Genomic DNA, 18,273 nt, shown 5'->3' on the forward strand with positions numbered 1-18,273 from the left:
AATATTTTTCAAGTATCAAACTTTCCATAATACAAGCCGTCCTTTTTCTAAGCCCTTGAGATTCCTTAGATAGTAAAACAAACTAGGCACATCATACCAGGAGCAAAATCCGGTTGTATCATTTGATGAAGCAACTCTTTGTGGTTCGTCAAACTGTTATATGCGCATTACACTCAGTTGTATGTACACTCCAGTTCCATTGTCAATTCACGATCCAATAGGAGGCGAAGTAAGCATCACTGAAATCATACAAATTGACTATTCATTTTTTCACCAAAATACATGTTTTTTTATCTTACAAGACGGAAGACTTAGAGAAAATCAAAGAGAAAAAGTTGCTAATTAATGTTAACCACTAAAATATTATATTCATTTTTTCTCCTTGGTTTTTTTTTCCAGCCTTCTATCTTGGAAAGATGAACGGTTAGGATGATTCCCTAAAGGCCTTCTTCATAAGGGTCACGTACCTTCCAATTTCTTTATGTATAAACTTAGGTAATAAGTTATGAGATATTACTTGTAAAGTTAGTTTTCAAAGCAATAAATAATGGTTTTTATATTAATTTTGAAAAAAGAGTTTTACTGTGACGCGTTGTGAAATTTCCATTTATAATCAAAATGATCCTATGGCTTACAATCGATCCACATAATTTTTTTATTTAATTACTTCATATATTTCATACATTATTTATATGAAAGTGGCGCCGACAGAAGTTTAAATTAATGATGGCCTTATTGGTGGAAAAATATTTTGGGGAGGCTTGTAAGTTAATTTTGAATTGTCAAAAGTTTTCCTCCACAAGAAAAAAAAAAAACTACCAATTGTTATGAATGTTCAGGACAAACAGGATAATCTCACGTTGATGTTCTTGTAATTGCTTGCTCTTTAAGCTCTAAAACTTGTATAATCTAATCGCCGAAAGACTATTGAAGTGCAGTAGAGTAGAAAGAACTATCGCCACTAATTGCAATTGTAATAATTGATTAATATAGAACAACATGTTCTAACTTTAAACATATAAATATTTCTGAAGTTGTTGACGGAGTTTGAGCCAAGCCTGACTTATCGGACCAACCTTGATATATAGGGCTACTGACCCAAACTAAGCCCCAGTTAAGGGGTATGTAGGTTCCCGGATCAAGCCCGTCTTGGCTCAATTGGTGAATGTTATCGGTTAATAAATAATATTATCGTTATTATTATGGTTTAAAAGAACAAGTTTATCTTAATTGGGAATTATGAGTTCACGTTAAAGAATGGAACGGATCTGACCCTTTAACTCAAGCCACGTTGTTTGAGCTTTGACCGACTGTAATGTATCGAGTTATAGATATCGACCTCAGGTCAGCTTGTACCTGACAAGAGGCCCTAACTGAATAATGGATAACCTTAGGTTGTGCTTAAGATTGAGGCTACATAAAAAGATGTATTTTGATGGATCATTAGTTTCATAAATTCATAAAATCATAAATTTATGGTCAGATGGAGGAGGCCGATCTTAAATATTATGGATCTCGTATCACCTCAGATTGATAAAACAAACTCAACCTTAGTTTTTTTAATGTTTATTTAGAAAAAATTATTAAACCCTTAAAGGTTTCTAATATTTTGGTTTTCTTCGAAGCTATAGTACATCCTCGTTACCGCTATTGCAACCAATATGCTGTGAATATAACAGTAACCACCGAGATTCGAACTTTATACCTCTGCAGCGCGACTGCTGAGCCCGGTTGCATGCCTCTGATTAATTTGTTGGAGTAACTACGCTTTGCTTGCAATCGATCTTATGCATGCCAAAGATGAACGCGAGAGAATGTGTGGAAGCAGATCACTGCCTCCCCTTGTTTGAAATCTCTTTCTCTCTCCCTCCGGAGCCACTCACAGACCGGATCTGGCGCGCCTTCCAATTTTAATGTGGGAGCAAGTATATATATATAGGAAACCCCTCCTGCTTCGCCTTCTACCTTTGTTGAGTTTCCTTCTACTTCGTCGATCGAGAGATTGAGAGTGCGCGAGAGAGAGAGATGTCGACGGGAGGAGATGCATTGCTGAAGGAGGAGTTGGACATCGTGATACCAACGATCAGGAACCTTGATTTCCTGGAGATGTGGAGACCATTCCTGCAGCCATACCACCTCATCATCGTCCAGGACGGTGACCCGTCGAAGGTGATCAAAGTCCCCGACGGCTTCGATTACGAGCTCTACAACCGCAACGACATCAACCGGCTCCTGGGCCCCCGTGCCTCCTGCATCTCCTTCAAGGACTCCGCCTGCCGCTGCTTCGGCTACATGGTCTCCAAGAAGAAGTACATTTTCACCATCGACGACGACTGCTTCGTGAGAATCCCTCTATCTCTTCCCTCTCTCCACTTCTTGCTCCTCTTCCTTTATTGGAATGTTGTCTTTGGTGTCCTTGTAATTGGTTTTGGCGAATTCGAGGTGGATTTTTGGTAGGACGGACTACGAATGTTCTTTTCGGTGGAAAGTTTGTGAATTCATCTGGATTGTTGGAATTTTTCATCCTTTCTTCCTGAATTTTGGGTACTTCAACTTCAGTGGCTAACTTCTTTCTTTTTCTTTTTTGTTCTTTTGTTAGGAGGTTGTGAGCTTGTATATTGAGTTAGATTTTCTTCTTTTTTGTTGCATATTGATTCTCTTTAATTATTAATGGTCGTCTTGATGTATGTAAGGTAGTTTCTTCTTTGAAGTGGTGAGTTGACGATTGCTTAGTCTTCTTCTTCTTCTCCCTTTCTATACTTGTATGCTAATTTGTCAGGTGACTCAGGTCTTTGCTGAAATGTATGCATGGAAATTGTGTGGTTTATTATTTTCTATTTTTAATTTGTTCATTTCACTTTTCAGCGGGTACCCCCTTTTTCAGTGAAGAAGGAGGATGAGGCATGGCGACCTGCGAGAATTTTGAGTTTTTCTTCGATTTTTTTAGTCTATCTGTTGTAAATGTTTCTGGTTTCTAGTATGTTCACCAGATCTGTTCACCGACCGACAATGTCGTCAGTGCCTGTTACTGTTTGGTTTCGTTTATTGTAAGAGCATTGGTTACCAAGCGACAATTTGTTTCAGTTTTTTTATTTGCTTCTCTTTATTTTAAGCGTTAAGCAGCGTTTGTTTTCAGTCTCATGACTTTCTTTACTGTGGCCTAGATCACGAGATCCTAGTTTACGTTTTAACATTTTATCTTGCATGTGGGAGGAGGGTCCGTCGTGGACTCCAGTTTCTTCCGTTGTTCTTTTTTTTTTTTCCCTCCTTTCGAAGTTCTTCCGTTTCCTTTTTGCCTGTATTTCTCATTTTTTATGGCTTTTTTTAGAAAACACACTTCCATTGGTTAGGTAGTAGAAGTCTGATGATTCAAATGCTTGATAAAAACAAGAGGTATATGTCACTGGAGTTGCTGCTGAAATTTTGATTTTGGAGTTTTTTATTTGGCAGTTCAATGTGCATACCTTTGTTATACTGCAGTGTGTGTAAATATGTTTTTAACTGCTGATGCTTGAATTGCTTGGCTATTGATGCTTCTATTTCAGCTGTACCTTTTTTTAGTGCATCTCTATGTCATATCTCTGCTGCTCTTGGCATACGAGAACTTTAGCATCTCTTTCTGCAAGTGTACGACTTTGACTTAAAGGTATTCTAGGTCCGAATAAACATGGGATGTAGAAAGAAACTCAAACCATTCGACACATTCTGCTATAGCTGTTGATGAAGCAGACAATCTGACCCTCGTGAGTCCATGCTCTGCTTGTTTCAGGATGAATCCTGCTTGCACTCCGGTTTTGCCCTAGGTTGCCATGCCTCATGCTGATGTGAAGCTTGTGGTATCTCAACCCTGGCAAATTAGTACTTTGGGACAATTGTGGCTTTGAAAATGTTACTTTGAGTTCCCTTTACTGTTAGATTAACAAGAAAGTCCAATCTGATACAGGAAAACTGCTAATCAAATCATTGATCGTACTCTAAGAAACAGTCCAAGGGTGACCCTGTATTGGTGCTAAACTCATTGCTTATGTCAAGTAGTCAGCTCTAGTGCTCATCATGCTAAAATAAAGAGTACTTGAATCTTGCCGCTAGAACAAAGAATACTTGAAGCTTGGCAAGCCTTTCTATATGCCTCAACCTTTGCTAGTGAATTTCGTAGGTCTTATCTGTCTTGATATTAGAATGCAGGAAGAATTAAATTTATCCTTATCCAAGTGCTTAATTGAATAATGTGTCACAGCTCTGGGTTCAGATATGAATTGATTTACCAAGGTTCATTTGTTTATCTGGATGATCTTAACCATGTAGTATTTTATTGGTTTAGGTTGCTAAAGATCCCTCTGGTGAAAAGATCAATGCTTTGGCGCAGCACATAAAGAATCTTCTCAGCCCATCCACTCCCTTTTTCTTCAACACCCTGTATGACCCATACCGTGAAGGTGCTGATTTTGTTCGTGGCTACCCCTTCAGTCTTCGTGAAGGAGTGGCTACGGCAGTCTCCCATGGCCTCTGGCTCAACATTCCAGACTATGATGCACCTACCCAACTTGTCAAGCCACTTGAAAGAAATACCAGGTATTAAATTTCTCATGAAAGATTAGGATGTATAAAGTTGTAATCTTAGTTTCTTTAGTGGAAATCAGCAAGTCCAGTAACCTGAACAACTGGTCTGAGACTGGTGTGACATCCTCATTTACTGATAGTGTATCCTGTTGCTATTACTGGATTCTGCTCTGGTACCTCCTAATACAATTTACTGTAAAAGAAAATCTTGATTCTGATTTGAGGCAAACTCACGAAAGCTGCTGAACTTGTACTTACCAGATTTGTAGATGCTGTATTGACAATCCCAAAGGGCACATTGTTCCCAATGTGCGGAATGAATCTGGCTTTCAACCGGGAGTTGATTGGTCCAGCCATGTACTTCGGCTTAATGGGTGATGGCCAACCAATTGGCCGTTACGATGATATGTGGGCAGGCTGGTGTGTGAAGGTTGGTTTCTTATTGCCAGTAGTGAGAATAGTTATTATCTGTAATTGATCCTATAGTAGCTGTAAGCTTATTACATCAATCTTGTCAGTGCACCTTTGGAAAGGCAACAGGACTGTATCAGCTGGATGTCAAAGGGAAATTTACCAAATTGACAACTGGTGCTACTTTGAGAGGGAAAAAAAATGTTTTTCTTGAAATGTCCTTCAAATTTAAATGCATTTTCAGTTCATATTTCCAATGCCTTACTGCCCTTGTTTCAGCTATTCCTGTGTAGATCACAACGTGTTCCGATGGTTTCTGAGAAGTTGTCTGAGAGATTCCCTTTTCTACTTAAGCCGACCTTCTTTTCTCTTTGAGATGACCTGCTGCGTTTTTTCACTTGAATTTTCGTGTGACTTTGTTCCACAAAACTTTTTTTTGTTAGTTATGTTTCAGCCTGTTAGTTTATCAAATGGTTTCTTAGTTTTATGCGGTATTGGAGAGTTGAAAAGTGGCTCAGAGGTTTCCAGTACTGTGAATAGGGTTGCTCAGGACTCGTTGTTGTTTCAATGATTTGTTAGTATTAGTGGGTTTTCACCAGATATCCAAATTGGATGCTTCTATTCATTACGAGAAACTGCTGACCTTGTCTTAAAACCTGCTTCAGGTTATTTGTGACCATCTGGGGCTTGGAGTGAAGACTGGATTGCCCTACATCTGGCATAGCAAAGCCAGCAACCCTTTTGTCAACTTGAAGAAAGAATACAAGGGCATCTTCTGGCAGGAAGAAATCATCCCCTTTTTCCAATCTGCCACCCTTCCAAAGGATTGCACCACTGTCCAGAAATGTTACATGGAACTCTCCAAGCAGGTGAAGGATAAGCTTGGGAAAGTAGATCCCTACTTCTCGAAGCTTGCAGAGGCCATGGTTACCTGGATTGAAGCTTGGGATGAGCTCAACCCATCAGCGCAGGCTGGGGTTGCTGCTGCCAATGGACCAGTTAAAGGAAAGTAAAATGACGTTGCACGTCTTAGTGAACTTCTTTAATTCAAGCTGTGTCTGGCTCCTATTTTGTCTAGATCTGTTGCTTACAGGCTCTGATTTTTTTCTTCCAAGGCTTTTATTTAAGCTTGGATTTACTTTTTGCAGATGAATTTATGAATGTAGTTATATTTTGTTATTCTCAATGGTATAATAAATATATGGTTTTGTTTTAAGAATACTTCACTCTTTGATTCTTGAACATTCTTTCGTTGTTCTTTAGTCCGCATAAAAAGTTCATATATTTGCTCTAGAAGCGATATAATTCATCTGTTAATAGATTGGATTTGGATTCCAATATTTAACCAAATTTTTTAAAATAAGGCCGAAATAGAAAAACTGTTAAACATTCAATTAAGAAATTAGAATAAATTTGAATTTAAGAAATGATGTTCAACCAGATTTTGTTTTAAATAAATATCTATTTAGATAATAAGCATTAATACAATGACACAGAAAGGGCCCAGACCGGCTACATATCTGGCTTGAGCCCCTAATCTTCGCCTCATATCAAGATCCAAATGTAGGTAATGTGGTTCGAGGGGGAAGGTCAGTTGCAGGTCCAGATCTCAGCCAAGTTCAGATTCCTCTGCGTAGTCCTCCCGAGTAACAAAGGGATAGAGGTGTGCAGATAGCCCGTCATAGAAGGGTTTTTTGAAATTCTTTCAATTCAAATCAATATGCTAGATTCGTTCATGCATGATCATATTTATTCATCGTGTATTTGAACCATTATTTTTGGAGATCTGAATATTCAATCTGTATTTCTTTAATTCATTAGTTATATGCGATTAGTCTTTCATTAGTGACAACTGATAGTTACTGAAATTTTTTCTTCTCCTTTTTTACATGCTTTTCTTTGCTAATTTTCACCATTCATTAGTGTAATTGTCCGAGGTTTAGGGCAACTTTTATGCCTTTGCATCAAAGCTGTATAAGAGCAAGGGATTCCTCCTCTCTTTTCATAATGGCAAACAACTGCCGGTAAGTAAGAGGAGCATTTCATCATACGGTGCAACAAAAGAGCTGAAACCCTCACCCTTTCCTCTATCCCCCGAGTATAAGTATGCTTTTGGCATCTTGGTAAAGTGTGTCCACTATGCTTCAACTTGTCTCCCACTTTTACAACACAGGAAGTTAGTGTCTTGGGAAGGAATTTAAAACAGAGACTGATTGTCTATCAACTCCTTTTCCACCCATGGCGCCAACCCTCTCGGGGATATAACAAAATAAAAAACACAAAACCTAATTCCTGGGCTGAGCTCCCACACTGGCTTCCATCCTATGCACAGCTTAGTTGTTAAGCTGGCACGTCCTAATTCCTGTAACTGTGCTGCTCGTTTCACAGGTACAACCACACAAGTGTGCTCACCAGCGAGTGCCATGGTACACTGATGGAAGCAACCTAGAAGGGGACCTAGATGATGATGACGTCTGGTAGGAACATATTCCTGGTTTGGTTGACATGCGAACACCACGCTTATAGGAGTGCTCCAATTCTTGTGGGTGAAAATAGACTTACTAAAATTTGTGTCATGTTTGACACGAACTAGTTCTTTCATACGTTCTATACCGTGCAATCCGTGTTCAAGTGCACAAGATCCTAGAACATAAGGCAATTACCCTCATAGCCACATGACTGAGGCTTGGCACATCAGTGGTGAAAAGAGCTTCAACGGGTCTGAAAGAGGTAGGATCAAGATATAGTGTAGACAAAGGTAGAGATGCAATAGGGTAATCACCCCAAATTTCCCAAAAAAAAAAAAAAGGAAAGAAAACACTTATTTTATATTTACAAATTCTGGTATAAGATCCAAAACCAGATCTAATATTGAGCCCTAGGTCCAAAAATTGGCCGCAGACCCAAAACTAGATCAAAAGCCGATCCTTATCTATAAAATATGGACCTCAAATGCAAAATCAGATCTAAAATTGAGCCTCAAATTCAAAATCTTGACATGAGATATCAAACTAGATCCAAATCCAAGACCTAGATCCAAATCCAATCCCAAGATCCAAATCTCAGACCAAGATTCAAAATCAGATCCCAAATCGAGCCTTAGAATTACAATCTTGGTCTTAGATCCAAAATTATATCCAAAATTGAGCCCTAGACATGCCAAAATCCTTGCCTCATGTACAAAACCAGTCCAAAATCAAACCCTGATTTGAGCCCCAGATATGATTTGGATCTGAATCAGATCCAAAATCTAATATGCAGATTCAGACCCTCTCCCGAATCTAAAACCTTAATCTAGATACAAGATTCCAATCCAAATCCATAATTCCATAACCAATCCAATCCAAATTCAAGTACTTCTATGTTTGGATTTGATCCAAGTCCATGCTTCTATGTCAATCTAGATCCAAATTCAATATTATGATCCAAATCCATAATTTCATATCGAATCCAATATTTGGATCCAAATCCATGCCTAGATCCGAAACATGGATACCTATGTAGATCCAAATCTATGTCCCAAATCGATATTCAAAACCTATACCTATTACTCAAAATACCTTGTTTAACATTTAAAATACCTAAAATACCATTCAATTTTCAATACCGAAAATACCCCTATTTCTACCCCAAAATTCTTTATTGTCGTTTTCTTTCTCCCTTTTAAAAATGATTTTTTCTCTTCTCAATGTTTTTTTTTTTCTTCCTTCCCTAGCCCGTTTGACGGGCAGGAAAAATCCTGTAGCAGCAGAAAAAGAATTCAAATTTTTTAAAAAATTCTGATTTCATCAAACGCGGAGGTATTTTTGGAGCCGTTAAACCCGTTTCCGGAAAAAAATTTCCGGAAACATGTTTCCACCGCGAGGGGTGGAAACATATTTCCGGGTATATTTTTTTGCCCGTTAGGGCTCGCGTGTTCCTGCCGCTGCCTCTCGTGTCTTCCTCCTGCCGCTGCCTCATCGTTCTCAACCTGCTGCTGCTATCCCCTGGCCGTCTCTCTCGCTCTCTCACTCTCTTCGGCCTTCTCTTTGTTTCTCTCTCTGTCTCGCTTTGGTGTTTCCATCGTCGCTGTTCTTGGCACCCACAAAAAGTTTGAAGGCAACATCGCTGTCGGACCTCCATATTCCCCCTGTTCACTGGATTGTTCTCGTCGCAGGCAGGTAACTTTGCTGCTACCGATTTTCTCTCTGCCCTATTATTTCCCCTTTTTAAGCTATTGGCCATCGGACAAGTTTTGGCTTCATTCTTTTCCCCTTGACAGTTTGCTTTGTTTTCCCCAAATCGACATGTTTCATTCTTTTCCCCCTGTTCGCTGTCTCGTTTTGGCATATGGATAGCATTGAAAATTGGTAATCAACAAGAAAATGATTTACTGTGGTGAGATTACAGTCATGGTGCCTACCATATGTGACCAACTTCCTGCTTCTTCAACGCTCTGCCTAACCTCTGTCTCTCGCTCCCTCTGTCTCCCTCCCTTTGTCTACAAGCAAACACGCGAGAGAAGGAAAATCGCGTGGCTTTCTCTGCAGGTGAGGGAAATTTTGAATTTTTTTTCCCTGTTCGTCTTTGATTTTCCCTGTTGTGAATAATCGGGATTCATTTCCCTTTCCAAGCAAAAACCATTACTTGCTTTCCCAAGGTTTCCTTGTAATTGCATACATCTGTTAGTTGCCTTGTAATTGCGATTTCTGTGTGTCTTTTTGCACAAAACGTCTGGAAGTACTTCTAATAGCTTAGTGCTCCTGTAGAGAGTTTAGAATCAGGTGTTTCTGTAGTAACTGATGTTCGTTTCGGGGTTAGCATGATGGGTTATGCGGAGTATTTGGTGAAAGACAACCGGAATTGTAGTAGAAGTAGGGAAAAGGTAACGATGCTTGGTTCCCTGTTATGATGACAGTGTATGTGGAGAATTTGGTAAATAGACTACTTAATAGCAGCTCGACTGGTGGAGAGAGTGGGGAAAGACAAACTCTGTTCTGGTCGTTATCTTGTATTTAGAAGCATCTGTATTGTGTTTTTTGTTGGCTGCGTTTATCCTCAAGAATGTGATTGTATGAGCTCCTCTATGTGATAGAAACTGGGACTTTATTCAGTTCTTTTTAGGTTTGTACCTGTTCCTGATCTTTTAATACTCCCTCATAGATGTACATTCTTTCCAGCAGAAAGAGTATTAAATATAGCCTGATAAACAATTCGGTTGTGCGTCATTAATGTATTATAATGTAATGTATTATACGTATTTATGTGCTCGTGTTTTTGTTATGCATAATTGCATATATATATATATATATATATATATATATATATATATGTTTTTGGGCTGACAATGTCTATGGGGCTGGGCAAGGCTCCAAATGTCTGGCCTGAGCTGGTTGTGCTGTCTGCATGAAACATGGTTCCCCTTGGGTGCATGTTGTGTCAAGCATTTTAACACGGGCATCATTATAATTCCTTGTTCTTTTAAACCTTTTCATGTTGGTATTTGAATTTGTAAATATGATTTTTATCCCATCTTTATGTATATCTGTTTCACTTGACTGCGTGTTTGATTTATATTGTTCAGGGGGATAGGTCTTTATTCTCCAAGATGGATGAGCTAAATAATGTTCGTTCAAATGTAATGTTCTTGTTTTTCCTTGTGTTGAACTAGGAGCCATGAAATTGGAAGCAACAAAATTTCGACCAAGAGAGGTTGTGAAGCATGTACTGCAGACTGCTGCTGCGTCCTTGAGAAAGGAGCTCACTTTGGAAGGATTTGTAACACCTCAAGTTCCAATCGAGGTTAGATCAGTATTTGTGAAAATGGACATATTCTCAGTGTTGAATTTCATAATCCTGTCATCAAAACTATGCTGGCAAAATGTTCCAACTTTTTGTTGTAAATGTGATGTATGTGCAACTAGAAGATTGTCCATGTTACAAACTTTCTTTACGTCAACAACATCTGCAACTGCTCCATTAAATAAATGGTCAGTGTCATGATAGCCCCTAGTCATGGTAGCTCCTCGGATCCTTTTCATCTTATCACACACAGGTGCTCTCTTATTGCCTGACCATTCGGGTAGTGCGTCATCAGGAAACCTGTCCCAAGCCTACCTTTATATTAAAACTGCTAAGATTTAACACAAATGGGTTTGACGTAGTGGCTCTTTCAATGGAAAGCAGATAAATACCTACGGTTGGATTTTTATGAACATTTCTCTCTGCATAAACCAAAGCAGGAAATAAGTTTCTTATATCAAACTAAGAAATGTATTTCTGGAAATCTGGAAATATGTTTCTTAAAAATCAAACACAGAAATATATTTCTGGAAATATATTTCTCAGTTATCACACACTTTGATGGGAATCGGAAATATTTTTCTCATTCTCTTTTTCCAGAAAATATATTTCCAGAAATATATTTCCAATTCCATAATTCCATGCCATCAAACGGCCCCTAAAACTTTGTTTCCCAAAATTGCTTTTTCTCTTCCCAAAGTTTCTTTCCCTCTTTTCTAAAACTCTCTCCTGTCAAAATCTTGTTTTTTTTCATGGAGGGGATAGGGCAGGAGCTAATATGCAGCCGATCTCTGTTTCGAAATCTTTTGGCGTCAACTATTTGTCCCAAAGTAGGAGATGGGGGTAAATCGAGACACCGAATGCAGCCTTGGAGCTTTGGGGGAGAAGGAAAGTTTCAGCCTTTGCTCAGGTGGGTGGGCTTTCTTCTCGCTCAATCAAAACTTCACTCTTTTTCTTAATTTTTTTTCTCTCATACACAAAATTCTCTTTTTTTTAAATCACCTTTTCTCTTCCCAAAATTTTTCTCTTCTCCTAAATTATCTCTTTTGAAAATTACAGCTTTTTCTCTCTCGAAAGCTTTTTTTCTCTCTTGGACCTCTTGAACTCTAAAGTTAGGTCTCAACTCAAATTTGTAATAGACATTTTGGGATAGTACTTGGATCATTAATAAGAACTCATATCTGTATTAGACATGAATCGTAACATTAAATATCTGATCGAACCAAAGGTTGGATTGAAATCAAATTGGATCTTTAGGGCTACCTCCTAACTCATTTAACTTTAGAGACTGGATCCTGATTATGCAGAGTCTAGTTGCATCATGATAACTTAGGCTCGTTTCTACATGGACCAATGATGAACTGGGATAGGAACTAAGTCGCATTTGTCAAGCTCTCCTAGTTCATGAACTCTCATTATGATGGTCCAATTACATTTCAAAATTGCATATTTTTCAAAAAAGGACATGTTTGCTTCTATTAGGATCAAGACGATCCCTAATTCTAGCTCTTAGATCATAAAATATAGTCCTTGGTCTGATTATCCCTAGCAAAAGCACCAACAATAGTAGTACCTTGTATCGCACAGACAGGTCGGGTCCTCATCTCTCATGGACTCCAGTGTGAGCTAACGAAAGTGAGTGTAAGTGCATTTCCCCCGTTGACAGTTTATATGCAATAATTCTGCATGCAAACATGGTTCCATCTATGGTAAAAATATTACAGTCCAATATAGGTTGGACTAAAAGACCAGGAACTTCTTGTCATTGCAAGAGAGCATGCACTTCAGAAGATGAATGTTGAAGTTTTTCAACAAGCTGCTCAAATGCCATTCAAATAAATGAGTCACCATGCTTTTCAATAAATGAGCTGAGCTTGAGAAAGATAAAACTAGTCACCTCCTCTATAGTTGTGTTCACCCATTCCACTCCTCAAACTATGTGATATTACAATAATTGTTTTTTAACTCTTTTTCCAAAACATTACAAGGCAAGCTTTAATGAAAGGATACCTTGTGCGACATACCTTTAGTGATGACCAGAAGTTTTTGAAGAGAACTAACTGCCTCTTCAAATAGAAGAGGAGAAGAAGAATGCAGCAGTAAAGCAGGGGAGGTGAATGAGTGCCAGAAGAACTACTATGGGGCATGCATGAACTTAAGCATTATAGAATAGGATAGGGAGGATGATGGAGATGAAATGGAACCACAATCTGAATGCGGTGTGACTAAGAGGGAAGGAGTAGAGTTGAATGGGGAGGGAAACAGATGCATTGAGGAGGCTAGAGAGACAAACAATAAAGAGGGAAACGGGGGAACGATAGAAAGATAGGGAGGTTAAGGGATGAAGGGGGAAATGCAGCAAATATGTTCATGCATCAAACAAGAAAATGGAATGGGAGGGAGAAGCATAAGAGAGAGAATAAGAAGCAAACTGAAAAGAAAAAACTGGTGAGAATCAAGGAAAGGATCTTTGAGACAGTCTAGATAAGAGAGGTTGGCACCCCAAGCCATATAAGCACCCAGGCATTAATGTTTCCAGGGAAAGCGCTAAAGTCCATCTTGGTAGCGACAGCAACCATAAGACTGAGGACATCTCTATGGGGATGCATATGAAACCAGGTGGACGGAACTCAATTGCTTCCATTCAAGGGAAGGGGGGGAGAGAGAAATGGACTTCTTGGTGGGAAGGTTGGCAAGCAAGGTGGGCTCCTTCTTCTTAAGGAGTTCAAGAACACTATGTCTTGACTTGCTCAGAGTCCCCCTTCTCCTTCATCGTCCTCCCCACCAGCTTACTCCTCCTCGACAACTGTGAACATACACCTTCAAGTCCTCTGCCACTACCTGTTATTGAAAAACCAATCATCTATTGGGTGTACTATGAGAGAAAGAGAGAGAGGGAGCAGAAAAGATGAAGTCAACATTGCAAAATAAATGCTCACTTCTAACAAGGATGAAAGATAATTGAACAGACAGCCCGTAAATGATAAGTGAGGAAGGAATCGAGCTCCAAGACATGCCAGCAGAACCGTGACATGAAGCTCATCCACCAACTACAACGTAGCACAGATACTCGGCAAGCAAGACAAAAACCAAATCAGAATCCGAACGTGGGGACGAAGAAGTAGGCAACACAAAGGAAACATTGGGTTCCATCGAGAACAGAGAGGCGAGTGATGGAGGCCATCAGCGTAGACGCAGGCTAACACCGAGAATGTTGCGATGTGAGAGGAGATGAATCATTTGCCTGTGCTGCGACAAAAAACAGACCCCGAGAAGTACATTGTGCCTCAATGCCAAAGAAAGAATGCAAAGAGCCAAGATCCTTAAAAGGAAAACGAGCAGCCAACTTAGAAATGAAGGCATAAAAAGGGTGGTGAGGAACTGGTGGGAGATGGAGAAATAGCAGGTCCGGGTGGCGGTGAAGGTGGGGAGGCAGTCGGGAGGGCAATACTTGTGGAATCTGTATGGTCCTCTAGAGATGTTACGGAGGATATCATAGTAGTAGGGGCAGGTAGAGAAATGTATACCTGTAGGTTGGGCTTAGATGAGTATGGAGCTGAGCCAGGGGAGGGTGTAACTGTTTTAAAGGGAAAATCTCCTTCATCAAACAACACGTTCTTGTTCACCAAAATTTTTTGAGTTTTTCTGTCATAGCATAACCTTTGTGCTGATTGTTGTAACCCAAGAAAACTCTGGAGAAAAAGCATTCACTTTTTGTAAACACATTTCATGGATTGAAATTGTAGCTTGTGATCATTATAGGGTCTGACACAAGGAAAGCAAGTACACCCAAACACATTCATAAGTTTGTAATCAGGTGGCCGTTTAAACAATCTTGGTGTATAGAGATGGTATTCTGTTGGTAAGATAAACAGCTGTAGAGAATGCAAAGTCCCAAAAACATTGTGGTATACCAGCATGAGCAAGCAGTGTAAGGGTGGTTTCATCCACATGCCGATGTTTTCATTCCACACATCCATTTTGTTCATGAGTATATGAACACAAAACTCTATGTTCAATCCCTTGAGTTTTTAGGTAAGAGTTCAATGGTCGATATTTCACACCCCAATCACTTTGGAAAGACTTAATCATGGCATCAAATTTATTTTCAACTTGCTTCTTGAATGACTGAAAAACTGACATCACATCAGATTTATTTTTTAGAATAAATATCCATATATAGCAAGAAGAGACATCCACAAAGATAACATAACATTTGCAGCCCGAGTCAACTTTATTTCTTATAATAAATATCCATATGTAGCGAGAAGAGACATCCACAAAGATAACATAATATTTGTAGCCATAGATAGAGTCAACTAGCGCAAGCCCTCAAACATTAGAAAATATCAAATCAAGAGTCTTTCCATAGTATCTGCAAACAAATCAAAAGGAAGAGCATGACTCTTTTCTAATTGACATGCTTCATAAAGCTTATGAGAATGTACATGATGTATAGGTAATCCCAATTTAGACAAAACATGACTAACTATGTCAATTGAAGGATGTTCCAACCAACTATGCCAAGCTTCTATGATAGTTCTCTCTCCAACTAGGACTGTTGGTGTGTATGACGTCTTGTGTAGCTTTGCACAATAAAACCCATCCTTAATTTTTCAATGAAGAAGATTTTGTGATCCTTAACAATACATTTGTCATAGTGAAACTCAAATATCGGATTTGCTGAAAGGTAGACCGCGTTGACATTATGACAAAGAAGAGTGGGCATACATGGAGAAGTAATTATGTTAGAGAGAGGACTTCGGTGACAGCAAACGAAAGAGCATGATACTCGGCCTCACTGCCAGAATGAGCAACAGTGGTTTGCTTTCAAGCAGACCATGAAAGAAGCCAACAGCCAAAGAAGACTGCAAAAACCCCCAGTAGACTTGCGATCATTAATACTTTCAACCCCGTCAGCGTCGGAATAAGCCATCAAGTCTAAGGTAATAGATAGACGAAATAGAAGTTCATATCCAAGCATGTGCTTGATATATTGAAAAAAATGTTAACCGCTACCCAATGTGAATATGAGGAGCATGCATGGATTGACAAACTTTATTCGCCACACAAAAGAGATCAAGCCGAGTGAGCGTGAGATACTGGAGTGCACCGATGGCTTGGCGATAGGGAGTAGGATCTGCCAGCAGTTTTCCATCGAGAGCAGAGAAGCAAGTGCTAGAGGTCATCGACATAGACACATGCTTAACATTGAGCATGTTGTGATGCGAGAGGAGATCAATCATATACTTGTGTTGCGACAAAAACAGAGCCCGACGATTACGTTGCAACTCAATGCCCAAGAAATAATGCAAAGAGTCAAGATCCTTCAGAGGAGAACGAGCAGCCAACTTAGAAATGAAGGCATCCACCATAGTAATTAAGTTGTCGGTTATTATTATGTCATCGACATAGACAAGGTGATAAACTAGGATACCCTGCCTATCATAAACAAAGGGTAAAGTATCAATTTTTGAACCAGTGAACTCAAGAGCCTCCAGAAACATAGTGAGTTTAACCATGCCTATGGAGTTTCTTTATGGCCATAAATTGCTTTATGAAAATGGCACACATAGTCAAGACGTTGAGGATCAACATAGCCCTTTGGTTGCGACATATAAACAACTTCAGATAAGTCAGCATGAAGGAAAACATTTTTGATGTCCACCTACTTAATAGGTCAATTTCCACTAAAAGCAATTGTGAGCACAAGGTGAATAGAGGTATGCTTTACCACAAGACTAAAATTTCAAAGTAGTTAATACCTGCCTCCTGAGTGAACCTCTTGACAACTAAACAGGCCTTGTAGCGGTCAATAGTGCCATCAAGTTTTCATTTGATTTTGTAAATCCGGTCAATAAGATTATAATCAAGAGGAGGGACCAGCATCCAAGTTTGGTTTTGAAGGAGAGCGTGAAATTCATGGTCCACAGTTTGACACTCAGAGTTGTGCTTTATGGCTTGGGAAAAAATAGGTAGGCTCGGTTCTTGATCTAGGTAAGAAACAAGAGCAGTGAGAATTGGGTGTAAGGATGAGATATAGGTTTTGGGTTTAAGAGATCCGGTGTGGGATTGGGTGACCATAGGATGAGTTTGAGTGCTTAAGGAAGATGGTGGTGGGGAACTGGTGGGAGAGGGAGAAATAGCTAGTTCGGGTGGCGGCGAAGGTAGGAAGGTAGCCGGGAGGGAAATACTAGTGGAATCTATAGGGTCCTCTAGAGGTGTTACGGAGGATATCATAGTAGTAGGGGCTGGTAGAGGAATGTATACTTATAGGTTGGGGTTAGATAAGTATAGAACTGAACCAGGGGAGGGTGTAACCGTTTAAAAGGGAAAATTTCTTTCATCAAACACCATGTTCTTATTTACCAAAATTTTTCAAGTTTGTCTGTCATAGCATAAGTAACCTTTGTGTTAAATGGACTTGTGGTGTCTCTTCTTTAAGAAGTCGACATTCTTTGCAATCAAGTGTGTTGTCCTTGGTGTCTACAAGCTTGGCATGTGATGCGGCAGTTTGCAATGACATGGCCTCGATTACCCCAACCATAACGCACAACTTGTCGACATGCTCCAACTCACCCTTGAATCTGTTTTTTTATCACCTTGGCCCCTTTGATTAAATGACCTGCTTGTGTTGATCTTATTTAGTTGTTGGAGGTAATATGCAGTATTAGCGATGGGCACAACTTCTATTTCTTTTTTATTAGTTTCCAATTCAGCTTCATGAACAAGACAGCTCGTCAAGTCTGATTTGTTCAACTCTGGTGTTCAACGATGTTCTCAAGGCTTCATACTCATGGGCTAGTAAACTAGCAAGAATATATGATATGAGATCATCTTCTTCCACTGGGTTTGATGTCAGTGTCAACTGGTGGGCGATGTCTTTTGCTTTGCAGAAATAAGCAGCAATAGAGCCTACTCCTTTCTTCATATTTTACAGTTGAGAACAAAAGCATTCAATTCGAGATCGAGAGTGGGCTGCATGCATGCGTCCCAATGCACTTCAGACTTCATGAGATGTCCTTAGACCAATGATTTGATTATGCATCACATCGGTTAATGAAGATATGAGTCACCCAAGGAGCAATGGGTCCATATTTTTTCATTCTATATATGCTGGATTTAATTATGTTTCTTTGTCTTTGATGGTAGGGAGAAATTTTTCAAGGCACTTGTTGGTGCCATCGGCATATCTCAACAATCTATAACTCTTGAGGAGGAGAATGAATTGAGATTCCCATAGTAAATAGTTGTTTGTAGACAACTTCACAACAAGAAAATGTTAAAGTCTCGTTGGGGCTGGAAGGACAGAGAGAGAACTAAATATCGACCGTGTCAAGTGAGAACCAGCACCATTTTTGTTCGCCATGGTAAAAATAAGAGTAGCAGTAGCACAATCCTTAAAGAATCAACTGGATGCTTCGATACCGTATAAAGTTTTACACATAGATGAACATAAATAGAATAGAAGACAAGATTTAATGTGGTCCAACTCTTGGAAGAGTCAGCATCCACGGTGGA

The 18,273-nt window shown here is 39.4% G+C and overlaps 2 protein-coding genes and 1 long non-coding RNA gene across 3 annotated transcripts; 2 read left to right on the plus strand and 1 right to left on the minus strand.

Annotated features, from left to right (window-relative positions):
* Positions 1–1,772: 1,772 nt before the first annotated feature.
* On the plus strand, positions 1,773–6,197 carry LOC116258774 (probable UDP-arabinopyranose mutase 2). Its single transcript, XM_031636156.2, has 4 exons — positions 1,773–2,340; positions 4,322–4,572; positions 4,822–4,990; positions 5,637–6,197. Exons 1-4 carry the CDS (start codon positions 2,026–2,028, stop codon positions 5,982–5,984), a joined length of 1,083 nt encoding a protein of 360 aa, XP_031492016.1. The 5' UTR covers positions 1,773–2,025; the 3' UTR covers positions 5,985–6,197.
* Positions 6,198–8,755: 2,558 nt separating this feature from the next.
* Positions 8,756–10,962, plus strand: LOC116258486 (uncharacterized). The gene is made up of 2 exons (XR_004173731.2): positions 8,756–9,500; positions 10,622–10,962. It is a non-coding gene; the product is annotated as an uncharacterized LOC116258486 (long non-coding RNA).
* A 4,805-nt stretch (positions 10,963–15,767) lies between these two features.
* Positions 15,768–16,274, minus strand: LOC116259509 (uncharacterized mitochondrial protein AtMg00810-like). The gene has a single exon (XM_031637374.1). The coding sequence runs from the start codon at positions 16,272–16,274 to the stop codon at positions 15,768–15,770; it is 507 nt and encodes a 168-aa protein (XP_031493234.1).
* Between the last annotated feature and the right edge of the window lie 1,999 nt (positions 16,275–18,273).

This window comes from Nymphaea colorata, chromosome 8 (assembly GCF_008831285.2).
Source record: "Nymphaea colorata isolate Beijing-Zhang1983 chromosome 8, ASM883128v2, whole genome shotgun sequence".
Classification (NCBI taxonomy): domain Eukaryota; kingdom Viridiplantae; phylum Streptophyta; class Magnoliopsida; order Nymphaeales; family Nymphaeaceae; genus Nymphaea; species Nymphaea colorata.